At 27.5% G+C, this 13,164-nt stretch overlaps 1 protein-coding gene across 2 annotated transcripts; it reads right to left on the minus strand.

Annotated features, from left to right (window-relative positions):
* Positions 1-3,172: 3,172 nt before the first annotated feature.
* On the minus strand, positions 3,173-9,641 carry LOC119672097 (rho GDP-dissociation inhibitor 1). 2 transcript variants are annotated; one of them, XM_038083064.1, is made up of 6 exons: positions 9,461-9,609; positions 5,961-6,183; positions 5,791-5,900; positions 4,150-4,264; positions 3,780-3,785; positions 3,173-3,691 (listed from the first exon to the last, which is right to left on the minus strand). In XM_038083064.1, the coding sequence occupies exons 2-6, from the start codon at positions 6,136-6,138 to the stop codon at positions 3,495-3,497; spliced, it is 606 nt and encodes a 201-aa protein (XP_037938992.1). In that variant the 5' UTR covers positions 6,139-6,183; positions 9,461-9,609; the 3' UTR covers positions 3,173-3,494. The 2 variants fall into 2 exon arrangements, with proteins under 2 accessions (XP_037938992.1, XP_037938993.1); XM_038083065.1 differs by lacking the exon at positions 3,780-3,785 and having other exon boundaries at positions 3,174-3,691; positions 9,461-9,641.
* Between the last annotated feature and the right edge of the window lie 3,523 nt (positions 9,642-13,164).

A 13,164-nucleotide genomic window follows, 5' to 3' on the forward strand; every position in this document is an offset into this window, starting at 1 on the left:
TTATTTTTCACTTTATTTTAAATTAATAACAGTTACGGTTTTTCTCTATATTCATATTTAAAAATTTGCACTACTTTTAAAATACTTTCCCGGTTTTTTTAAAATCAACTGTCACTGACATTTATTTAAAAAATATATCACTATTTCGGTGTCTCGATTTTATCTTTTGCTAAAAATTTATCTTACGCATAGTTACATTTGAAGTTTCAGCCTTCATTTCAACGAAATTAAGGCCATTTTCTTTAACAGCTCTTAATTTCAGGATAATCTCTTTTCTCTCACAAAATATCTACAGTGTTATAAATTAATCTCGAGTATTGTATACATTGTGACCGAAAGGTTTTCGGAAGTTCTCATTTAAAATTCGCGCGCTGTATATTTTTCGATATTTTAAGTTTATGTAGTTTGGCAGCACTTTCCTTAATTACTATGCCAAAAATGAGCGCGATCTGTCAGACAGTTCGTTTACGGCAGCTGTTGAAACCAGTTCACCTCAGTAGTGCGTTGCGAAAAAACAATGGAAAAAAATATTGAACAAAGAGTTTGCATCAAATTTTGTGTTTCGAACGAAATTTCGTGTGCAGAATCGTTGCGAATGCTACAAAAGGCTTATGGGTAATCAGTTTTATCGAAAACTCAAGTTTATGAGTGGTACAAAGCCTTTCAGGACGGTCGTACGACCGTCGAAGACATGCCGCGTTCTGGACGACCTTCGGCCTCTACCACCGACGAAAACATTGAAAAGGCAAAGGAAATCGTGTTCCAAAATCCTCATGTGAGTGTTAGAGAGATAGCACGAGAGCTAGGCATCGGTCGTGAGAGCTATCCGCCGTAAACGGCCTCAATTGTGGAAGGATAATTCATGGATTTTTCATGACGATAATGCTCCCTCGCACCGAGCCAACATTATCAACGATTTTAAGGCCAAACATTCAATAAATACCATCGAACAGCCACCGTATTCACCTGATCTTGCACCGTGTGACTTTTTCCTGTTTCCCAAACTCAAATTACCACTCAGAGGAACGCGTTTTGAATCCATAGAAGACGAAAAACAGAATTCGCAGAGGGAACTCAAAGCCATACCGGAAAGCGCCAATAAAAAATGTTTTGATGATTGGAAGAAACGTTGGCATTTGTGTATCGCTTCTAATGGAGCATATTTTGAAGGAGATAAAATAAATATTGATGAAGATTAAGAATTTTGCGTTTGTACATTGTGACCGGAAACTTTTCGGTCACAATGTAAATTTACCAATCGAAAATAAAAATTGTACTAAAGCTGAATCTCGCTTAAAAAGTTACCCCAGATTCGAAAACGCCACTAGATTGTACAAAATATATTCAGATAATTTAAAGTTAATCTTTAAGAATATTTATAACTTAAATAACTTTTTTTGTTTTTTACACACTCCTTTTTGAAAATAAAAATAATTAATTATCAATAAGAACAAAAAAAGATATTATTTATAGTTATAGTTATAACGTGTAGCCATAATATACATGGAAGTATTTTTTGAAATACACGGCGGTTTTTTACAGAGTTTCGAACCGGAACAGAACCGAACCGAAAAAAAACCCATATTTTTTTCGGAGCCCAATATTTTAGGCTAAAGATGGAAAATATGCATTTAACTTTTTGCACAGATCCTGGCCCGTAGTTAGAATTGTGCAGTCGTCTGCATAGGTAGTAACTCTGACTCCCTCAGAAGGGTCTGGGAGTTTAGACATGTATAAATTGAAGAGAATCTGTGAAAATACGCTGCCTTGGGAAACACACCTTCCTTCAATTTCCTAGTATTACACATTTTATCGCTAAAGTCAACAAAGGATGATCTGCTGTAAGATAGTTACACAGGCATCTCTTAGTTGAGTCAGGGATAGATGTTTCAGGCAAATCATTTAACACGGTATTTTGGAAAACTGTGTCAAATGCTTTTGTAAGATCAAGGGCAATAAGCACCGTGCGTTCGGAAGTATAACTTAACTGAACCTAATTTTTCTCTTGTGCTTCTTATTTGTTTGTAATATAATTCTAACATTATATGTAATATTTATAACGAATGATAGTTAGCTTATATCGAAATTTAAATACGAAAATATATTTATATATATGTTTTATTTATTATATATATGTTCCAAAAAGCATAATTAAATTTCATACAATCGCTTAAACTAAAATACAGTTTGATTTTTATAATACTTTAAATTTATTGATAATTTTTAATTTACTTTTTTACAGAAAATGCAACAATATTTAAATTCAAGTAGGTATGTTTTACATGTTCATATGGCATATATTGACTTGTGTATATAATAAACTTTAGTATATAAATATAACTTACACTTTTTAAATATTTAAGTTCAATAAAAATAAAAAATTTATCAAAAATACTTTTAACTAACTTTTAGTTTTGATATTTTCGGTGAAAATCGATATAACTATCGACATCAATTGAAATATTAGTTAATACAAAAGAGTTCTATACATTAAAGTGTACTGAATAGTTTACGACATGAAAACAGAAAGAAAAAATTCAAAATAACGTTAGTAAATACAATTAAAAATTTTTGGAATTATTTATCTAAGATTTATTTGATATACTATTTGTAGCATTACAAAAGTTATGATATATGCTCTTTAACTCTATACAATTAATTTTGATTGACATGCATAGAGTATATAGACATTGAATCGATGAAGCTACAGGTCGATTGAATACTAATATATTGAATAATAAAAGATAAATATTTAAAAATAAATTATAATTTTTATTATTGCTTAAAGAAAAACATTTGTGGTCAACACATATAGATATAATATCAGGTTCTTCATAATTATTACTTAGCATGCTAAATTCGTGCTAAATTGTTAAAGTGTGAAATTTGTGTATATATTTTATATAAATTCTCAATATTTGGTAAAGCCTGCACTGTGGTATGTTAATTTGCTAAATGTAAAATTCAAACTGTTGAAACAGCTATCACCGCTTTATTTACATGTCATTTTATTTACTTTTAAAATATACAAATAAATCCCACTGAACTTTACTCTATAGCAATTTAGCATTTTAACATTTTAGCACGAGTTTGGCACACTAAATAAAATATGAAGAGGTCTATTGTTTTGAAAAAACTATAATATTGAAAATCTAAAACTTAGAATAACAAATAATAATCATTTTATCTGTGCACTACAAAATTTCAAATAACTCTTAGAACAAAGTAATTCTGAAGTAATAATACATATACATATAGTTCAAATGATAGAAATAAACATAAATTTGTGTTCGACATTTAGACATTGCAAATTTTGGTACATTTTTAAAGTTCGAAAATTGCTTTTGTTACAACTTACATATATAAACAGCACTTTAAGGGATTTTTGGAGTAGTTTTTTTTTTTGGAATTTTACAAAAATACAGTTTATATTTTTTTAAATATTTCCATTTTCATAAATGTTTTGTTTTAAATCAATCACTTAAATCAATCACTTATTCCCAATCCTTTTTAATTTCAAAACACCAATCCCATTTTAGATGAATATGTTTGTCATCATCCGTAAAAACTGATGAGACAGTATAAGTACCGCGTGCCAATAGACCTGAAGGTGCTTCCTCTGCTGCAGTTAAGTAGAATTGTATTTCTTTTTTAGGTGGATAGGAACCGACCATATGTGTTATTTTATCAACTAATGAAAGAAATGATATAAATATATTATTGCAGAATTAAAATTATTATTTAGTTGGCAAAATTTTACGAAACTGAGGTTGGCTTACCAACAGCTTCTTGTTTGAAGATAAATTTCGTAAATTTTTTTTTGATAAGTGAAATCATAATCCCAATTTTTGTTTTTGAAAGCATAGTTCAAAACAAATTAAAAAAAGTTTTTATTAATATTTACAAATCTTTTTTAAAAAGTTTATAATTCACTTTAAAATGTTGAATGAATTATGTATATAAAAAGTGAAATGATAAATTAACTTGCAAAAGTTTTAAACATTTTCTAGTTTTAGTAAGTAATTTAAATTTCTTTATTTCAAATTTAATTTTAATACTATTATGTATTAATCATTATGTATTAATGCAGTTGAAAAGTTTTAAAATGTAAATAATGAACTAAAAGCATTTAACCGATATATTACTCACCTGGCATGCCCATTCGATAAGTCTTTTGTACATATTTAAGGCCATGAACGATTTCCCTTTGCACAATGAAATCAATGCGTACCTTATATTGTACGCCTTCTTGTATTACAAATACCTATAATGATAATCATATTTTCAAAAAATAAAAAATATATTAAATATAATATAGCTTAAATTGAGGTCCTATGACCCAGAAGGAGTACAGGACACCAGTAGTATAACTCAGTAGTATATAATAGAAAAAAATTATATTCTGCATTATAGAAACTTTAGTATCTTTTACACAAGTTTAATAATAAATAAAATTTTGATACTCCTCAGTGAAAAAGTATGTGAGGTGCTAACTAAAACTAGCTTTTTCGCTTTATCGCTCGCCCCTCCCAACAATATAAATTCTAGCGGGTATTTGTTAAATATTTCTGGTCTAATCTCTACGGATTTAAATACAAAATTTTGTTTTTGGGCGTAACGTAAATGCTTAAGTATAACTAAAAATTTAAATTATAAATATAAGTCAATAATTGTAGTAGAATTGTAGACAAAACACAGTATTTACATATTTATGTACAATATAAGGACCAAGTCGAAAATATCAAACTTAGTGATTTTATTTGGAGAGAGTATAAAAATAATATTTTCACTCTTCTTCACTCATTAATAATGAATTTCATAAGTTCTTATTCCATTTGTAAACGAAATGAGCATAGCATTCTTCTTGCAGTCAATAAGTATCAAGTTTGGAATTAAAATATATATATTATTACTTTTTTTTATTTGTTTTAACAAATTTTGCATGATTAGATTGAAAAAAATAGATAATTATTTCAAGAACTAAAAGACTTTTTCTTTATTTAGACGGACGTCTATTTGAAGGTAGGATATATAAAAAATATATATGGTAACTACAGATTCACTACTTTGATTCAAGCACAATAAATATAATATTGTAATAAATTATTAAATTTGATTTTTAAATTCAATTTACATGAAAAAATAGTTTTTTAAATAATAGTCAAACAAATTAATTGAGTTTTTGGCAATTATTATTATTATTGAAGCCCCGCCACTTTTTGCAAGTTTGTCTGCCATTTCACTGCCTTGGATACCAGCATGCCCCGCAATTTATATTAAATGTATCTGCTTTTTCCAGCCGAATATGTTCAACTTATGAATGCACTCCCATACCAGTTTGGATGTTACCTGGTAGGATATGAGTGTCATTATAGCTGTCTGGGTATCAGTCAGTATTTCGATTTTACGATTCCGGTAGTTTCTGGTTCAGTTTCTGGGATTTGTGTAGTCAAAGTATACAATTTATCACTGTTGGTTCTAAGACCCGTCATCTTGTTTGTAATTACTCTTAGAGCAGCCCTCTTCGCCTGTGATTATTTTGGTAATACTCTTATATTTAATTATTCATAAATAACTTTTAAGACTGCAAATAACAGAGATTAAATTTCACTTGTCAACTCTTGTAACCTGTTAAAACTCAATTATTGATATATTGTTGTTTCACTACTATTAAAAACTATTCTGTCATAATAATTGACTTTAAAAATCAAATTTATTAACTTATATTAATATTATTAAAGGTCAAAACATCAACATATAGTTATAAAAAAATTAAAAAGTTTTTGTTACCTGCTTTTTCAATTGACTTAGATCTCCTGATAAATCCAATTCCATATCATTACGTCCTTCCACAACCAAAGCTAATTTTTTAACAATAACTTTACGAGAATCATTTGGATCTAAAATTTATTTTATTCAATTATACAATTTGAATCAAATCTAAAAATTACAAAACATACCAACAATAATTTTTTCAACCTGCGCTTCACCCAATAAAGCTTCTTTATACCGCCTTAAGCTTTCATCTTCTTGATCAGCTGCCATTATCTCCTCAATAGTCTTCTGTGGCGGTGGTTGATAGTTAGCATCATGTATATCCTCATCATGTATATTAACATCGTGGGTTTCCGCCGACATTTTTTAAAAAATTAAATGCAAAAGGTGGTATTCAAAATAAACAGACTGAAATGAAAAACATGCCAATCACGTTTAATTTTTTCTGATATAAGAAATATTATATGTTTTGTTAATATTAGTTAGTATATCTGCTTTGGGTAGAATTGGAGTCGCTTATGCTATACAAACATACGATATGTCAATATATATTTCAACAATTCAGATTCTATTAATCTGAATTGTTAATCTGAATTGTATTAAACATCGCATAACGATGTTTTAAGACCTTAAGAGCTGATAAATTTAAAATTTTGCTGTGACTGCTCATGCCATTTACGGTTTATGATCTGGATTCATTTTTGGACGTATTGATTGCTCTTGGTCAGCATAGAGACCGCAACATGAATTTAATTATTTGTAAATACTTAATGCAATGTTTCTTATTCGTGCAGTTATGTACAGCATCATCTTTAGAATGATTCTCTAATTTATTCGATTTGACAACCAAAATACAGTGCAAAATTTATTTAAATAAATAGACAAAGTTACACCAATAAAACATATTTAAACAATGCTTAATAAAAAATTTATGGCATCGAGTGTAAGACTATTGACGAGCAAGTGTTTCTAATTAAATGTGGCACTACCACCGTCGGGTCTATAGTGCCCGCTTCTAGGTTTAGAGTAGAACTCTAAGCCTTGTTGCGTCAATAAGAAGTAGTATAGAACCTACATTACAGAGTTTTATTGCTTCTTCCGTAAGAATATACATTTCCAAGAGTCTATTTCATATGTGCATTATTGCAGGACATACTAACAGCACATATGTGGCCGACTCCTCATTCTGTACACAGAATCTACAGTTTGCATCCATAAGTATACCCAGTCTAGTAAGGTGGTATTTTAGTTCACAGTGTCCTGTTAGAATTCCTGTGATGATTCTAAATTTTTCTTTTGACAGGTCCATACAATCCTGATATCTCTTATCGTTTAAGGTAACATTAAATGATTTGGATTGTTTTAATATAAATTCAACTTTTTAAATAAATTTTAATAAGAAATATTTTACTACCAGTCATCAATTAAATTAAGTTTTAAGTTTTAAAATATTTTCAGTTATTTGAAGAGAATCCACATAACTTTTTTTAAATAATTGTAATTGTTTGCTCTCTATCTACACAATTTATCAATAAAACTGTTCGAAGACCCATATATTTGTGTATAATTTTCTTTTTTTCCACATAATTAAATTTTTTTCTGTATACGCTTTAGTCAAAATGTATTTTTATATTTCAGAATCATTCAGAATCAAATGGGAAATACATATGTATATGGTTGTATAATAAGAATAGGGATTTATTCAGTACCCAAAATTATTTCTCTATTAGATTGTAGCATTTAAAAACATTAAATAAATGCATTTAAAATATTATTGATTCTCTATATATTTGATTAGATTATTGTAGTTCTTCTAAGGAACCTCAACTTCAATGGAACCTATTGTCCTATAGCGCATATAAAATTCCAAGGATTTAAAATCATTTCGTGCATTTAACTAAACCGTATTTTATTTTTAGAAAGTATTTAATCATATTTGTGTTAAATATGATAAATCATATGTATATATGATTAAATTTTTAAGACGATATCGAAAAATTAAAGACTCTTCTATTGCCTAAGGCAATAGAGATAAGGGACAAAGTATTTATTTTTAAATATTTATTTGCTGCATATGATTACTAAATGAATAGACGCTACGACTCTGCAGCGTTTAAATTGTATTGATTTAATTATTTACGTCTGAATGGATAAATGCCTCTCATTCACCCGCGCACAAGAATACGATGGACCGTAGTGCACTTTTATGTTTTTTTTTTTAATGTTTACATTTTTCTTTCAATGTTAACAATTTTTAAGCTTTTTTGTTTATAAGAATAATTGTAACGAATTAGAAAAAATAAAATATGTGTAAGAATTTTTTTATTTTTCAATAAAATTTCACAATATTTTCGTTTTATGTTTAAAAAAAAAAAATAATAATTCTATTAAAATTATTTTTAGTATATAACTATTGTTTATGTTTAAAAAAAACAATTCTATTAAAAATATTTTTAGTACATAACTATTGTTTATGTTAAAAAAACAATTCTATTAAAAATATTTTTAGTTCATAACTATTGTTTATGTTAAAAAATAACAATTCTATTAAGAATACTTTTAGAACATAACTATTGTTTATTTAAAAAAAAACAATTCTATTAAAAATATTTTTAGTACATAACTATTGTTTATGTTAAAAAAACAATTCTATTAAAAATATTTTTAGTACATAACTATTGATTATGTTTAAAAACAACAATTCTATTAAAAATATTTTTAGTACATAACTATTGTTTATGTTTAAAAATATTTTTAGTACATAACTATTGTTTATGTTAAAAAATAACAATTCTATTAAGAATACTTTTAGAACATAACTATTGTTTATTTAAAAAAAACAATTCTATTAAAAATATTTTCGGTACATAACTATTGTTTATGTTTAAAAAAAGAACAATTCTATTAAATATATTTTTAGTACATAACTATTTTTCTGCTGAATTAACATTAAAATACATTTTATTCGCTTAAAAAAAAACATTAAAACAAAATATCGTAAATTTATATGAAAACATTTGTATATATGTATGTATATAATTAGGTGCAAATAGTAAAGATTTTTAAGAAAAATTTTGAAATGATTAACATACAGCAGATTCGCTTATTAATGTTTTCTTGTATAAGTGAGAACGTTTTAGATAACAAAATAAAAAACTCAAATACATTATATGGAGAATTTTCCAAGAATGTTACACATAAATTTTTTGATAAAACACTTAAAAATTCAAAAAAAAAAAAAGCAATTTTTGATTACAAAGAACACACAAAAACTAAAGCTAAAAAGCGATCCCCTGCTCTCTTGGCTCCGAACAATCATCCAAAATGATTTTAAAAGAAAACAGAAAAAAGAATAACATACATTCGGAAGGCATGAATCACAATCACAAAACCGGCGACGACACGCATAGAATAATTCATGAGGTGGGGTGTTAACTTATATTATTGAATTTGTATTGAATACTTATCGAAAGAAAGATAATAAGCAAATAATAATATATGTATACGGGCTTAAAGAACATAGTAGTTAAAACGTAATTACCGCGATTCGTTATTGACAATATTTGCAATTTTTGAAACAACCCCCTTAACATTTCTAAAAATTTTCGTCTATAAAATTATATTTTCTTTTATCTATTTTTATTTTATTTATATACTATTTCTTAAATTTTATAGTATAACTCACTTTATGGCAGTTTAAATAGTAATACAACACGTCTACTTCAATATTTTATAACACTGTAATCTATACAATTTTAATATGTATGCAATCCTACTCGCTTTACAAAAATAACTTGCACCTTCACTACAAAACACGCATGCAGACGAACAAAATTTAAACCGCAGAAAACAGTATTGCTGCCTGTAATAATGTAGTGTTGTATTTTTTCTCACTGAAAAGTAAGGCGAAAATAATTGACAATGCACTTTACTTACAGAAGTTCATAAACGTTCTACCAGCTACATAAATGATCTTATTATAATGTGAACGTTCAATCATTAATATAAATGAGCAAGTGCCTCAATGAGGCAGTGGCATATTAATGATTGAACGTTCACATTATAATAAGTTCATTTATGCAGCTGATAAAACTTTTATAAACTTCACTTTAAATATATCTGCAGGAACTCCCCAGCTATCAAAGAGTAAAAGTTGCCAGATGGACTAACTCGGAAAAGGATCCATATTACATTACATTACAAAAAAATTAAATATGTAAATGATATATTAAATAGTTTATATTCATTTTGTATAACAATTACATATTCAATTTAAAAAAACAAAAGTTTTATTAAATATATACTTCCTCAATGCCTTTGTTTACAGCTCAACTGTTGTTTGTTCACATTCAACATATAAAACATATGACACATATTTCAAATTTTGATAATTTCCCTTTCCCTAATTTTTTTAAGAGTTCAATTCGGCCTTTGTAAGGTAAATCATCCTTATTAGTGGCTATAATGAGCAAAAACCGCCTAATTGAAACAGTGTGAATATGCTAGTAGAATAAAACAGCAGCGAAGCACATTTTATGTTAAACTTTTTAAATGTTATAAATATGTGGCATTAAATATGATAAAATTGTAAACTATACTGTTGTTAATAACCTAAATATGTGTTAAACAATTTCTTCTACAGTTAAATTCACAAATTGCTAACAATTGTTAAGCTTCAGTAATTTTTAAGCATTTAAATTTAAATGTTCGATTTACAATTAAAAAAGCATATAGCAAAACAAGAAACAAAATAATATAAAAAATTTAGTTAAATATTAATATGCTAATAAATTTTTAAAGTGTGAATGCTAATGTTCACACTTCACATTTAAATTAAATGTGATCAAATTATTAAAAATTATGTAATGTAAATTACAATAAGATGCTTACACTTCACGTTTATTTTATACTTACCATAAATTTTGCAAAAATATCTTGAAGTGTTTATACTTATTTAGGGAAAACTGAAACAAAGGTAAAGACAAAAAGCAATTGAATTTTGTTTTAAATTTCCTTTTCATCATTATTTACTCCCTTCGTTGCTATCAAAACTGCACACATAATTGCAATTGTTGTAATTTTTTCTTTCAGACTAGAAAAAAAAATATTCGCAACTTATAGTACATTCACACTATGTCATTCAGGCGGATTGCTCATTATAATCACTAATGATGATGATTTACCATATAAAGAGCTTTCATATAAATGAGCTCATTTACAATAAATCAGATCATTTTAGACTTAAAATGTCGAATGCAAAAATAAATTGCCCATAAGGGAAATGACCAAAATTTGAAGTATGTGTCAAATATTTTTTAATATAAAATATAAACAAACAATAGCTGAACTGTAACCAAGTACACTGAGAAAGTATTATATAAAATAAAATAATTAAAAACTACAGAATAGGCATTGCGTGGTCACTTTCTTAGAAATGCAAACGAAGATCCACAACTTTACATAAAGATTTAGGTAAATATTTTATAGTGAAATTGAAAATTCCAATAATAATTTATGTATTGAAACTGTTTTGCTTTTTATTACGTTATTTACTTTCATATAATAAAAAAAGATTTGAATGTAATTTTGTTAACTTTATTTATTTATTTTTATTAAATTGCTGTTAATCACTTTACTTGGCTTGTTTGTTTATTTTAAATCAGTAAATAACAGCAATATGTTACAGTTTCGGAAGAGGCGCCATTCAACTAGAAGTATTTCCATATATTAAATATATTACTGAACAATTTATTTATACATAACATTACAAAATTATTGGGCAACAGTATTTCTTGTGAGTTTTTACAAATTTATTTAAGTTATTAAAAAAATGAATGTGTTTATTAATCACACCAGAGACCATCTTCAAATGATGCAATGTTGCTGTCGCCATGCTCATCTCCACGTCCATCAACAGAGCCAATATGACCTTCACGTACATCGGCATATCCATATATCTACGTCGAATGATTGTGAAACAGCTCCAAAAGAAAGAAAGAAATATAATAATATAAATGAAACCTGATATGAATCTGAGAGATATGAGAACAGCCACATCGCACTGCAGATGCAAAGTTCTTGAATTTAGCACTGCTTTGTCAGGCATCTCGTCATCAATGAGAAGAGGCTCGTCTCGCGGAACACAATGACTCCAGCGATAACTAAGCAAGATGCGGTCAACTATTATTATTTATTATAATTTATACTTATATATAATTTATAATTATTTATTAATACTATTATATAATTTATAATTATTATCATATTATTATTATTTAGATTTAGTCGCTTCCTTTTTTTTCGTTTTTGTAAATATTTAGGATAATGAGATTAAGTTATTTAGTGCTACAAAATTAATTATTAGGGTTAGGAGAATTTCTAATAAAACTTTCTAATAAAAAACTTTTTTTCACATCATTTTTGTCATTTAAAAAATTGTGAAAAATACAGCAGGATCGTGTAATGACGTTCGCGTTTTCGATTTTATTGTCAATGCCCTTCCCTATTCTGCGAAATCTTGTCTTACGCTGCCCAAAAGCATTTTCAACCTCTCTTCTAAATTTAGATACTTGGTAGTTAAAAGTTTTTTGACCAATGCTAGCGTTTTCATCATAAGGATATGGTTTCATAAGTTTGGTGGAAAATCGAAATGCAGAATCACCTAAGATCAATGGTGCTTAATGTTCGGACATCATTAATCACCCAGCTGTTGTCCTCTAGAGCAATGCAAATATCTAACTGCCTCTTTAGTGATAAATTTTCAAAAATGAAAGTCATTGACTCTTCCAGGATACCCAATATTTATAACGGTGAAAACGGTATCTATATATAAACAGTAAAATATATTAGCGCGTTTATTGAAATTTCGTTGTTTATTTAGGCATAAATTACTTACCTAAAATCTACGAGGACAAACAAAACGATCGAGTACCACCCTTTGAAGTTATAGTAGTCAATAGCATTCTGAGATTTTGGTTAATTTCATCTCAGTTTATTTTTATTTTGGTTTATTTCAAATTGAAAACTTACCCATTGCACCTAAACATTGTGGAAACCCATGAACATCAAATCCTCTGATGCACTTATTCACCTCCTGAGAAAATAATTTCAGGGAAATGCACACGGTTGATTTGCCAACGCCAAACAGATTTGCTACGCCCAATGATAATTCTCTTTTTTAAATCAAATGGAAATCCGAAAGGTTGTATCTTTTTTCTGTAGTCCTTTCAACAATTCATATAGTTTCTTAAAAAATTCCAAACTCATGCGAAACTTTTTTTTGGAAAAATTGGGACCATTTTTCTGGCAACCCACTTCCCATAATTTCTATATTTTTTACTGAATAAAGATATGTTAATTTTAAACTTTATTTAATAAACGTTACTGGCC

Source organism: Teleopsis dalmanni, chromosome 1 (genome assembly GCF_002237135.1).
Source record: "Teleopsis dalmanni isolate 2A chromosome 1, ASM223713v2, whole genome shotgun sequence".
NCBI classification, from domain to species: Eukaryota; Metazoa; Arthropoda; class Insecta; order Diptera; family Diopsidae; genus Teleopsis; species Teleopsis dalmanni.

What these genes read in the sequence shown, in the direction of transcription:
- LOC119672097 (XM_038083064.1), bottom strand. Translation starts at nt 6,138, where the DNA reads ATGTCGGCGGAAACCCACGATGTTAATATACATGATGAGGATATACAT. An exon ending in GGTTGAAAAAATTATTGTTG is followed by an intron (nt 5,901 to 5,960) that starts GTATGTTTTGTA and finishes AATAAATTTTAG; the next exon opens with ATCCAAATGATTCTCGTAAA. An exon ending in TAAGTCAATTGAAAAAGCAG is followed by an intron (nt 4,265 to 5,790) that starts GTAACAAAAACT and finishes TTATCATTATAG; the next exon opens with GTATTTGTAATACAAGAAGG.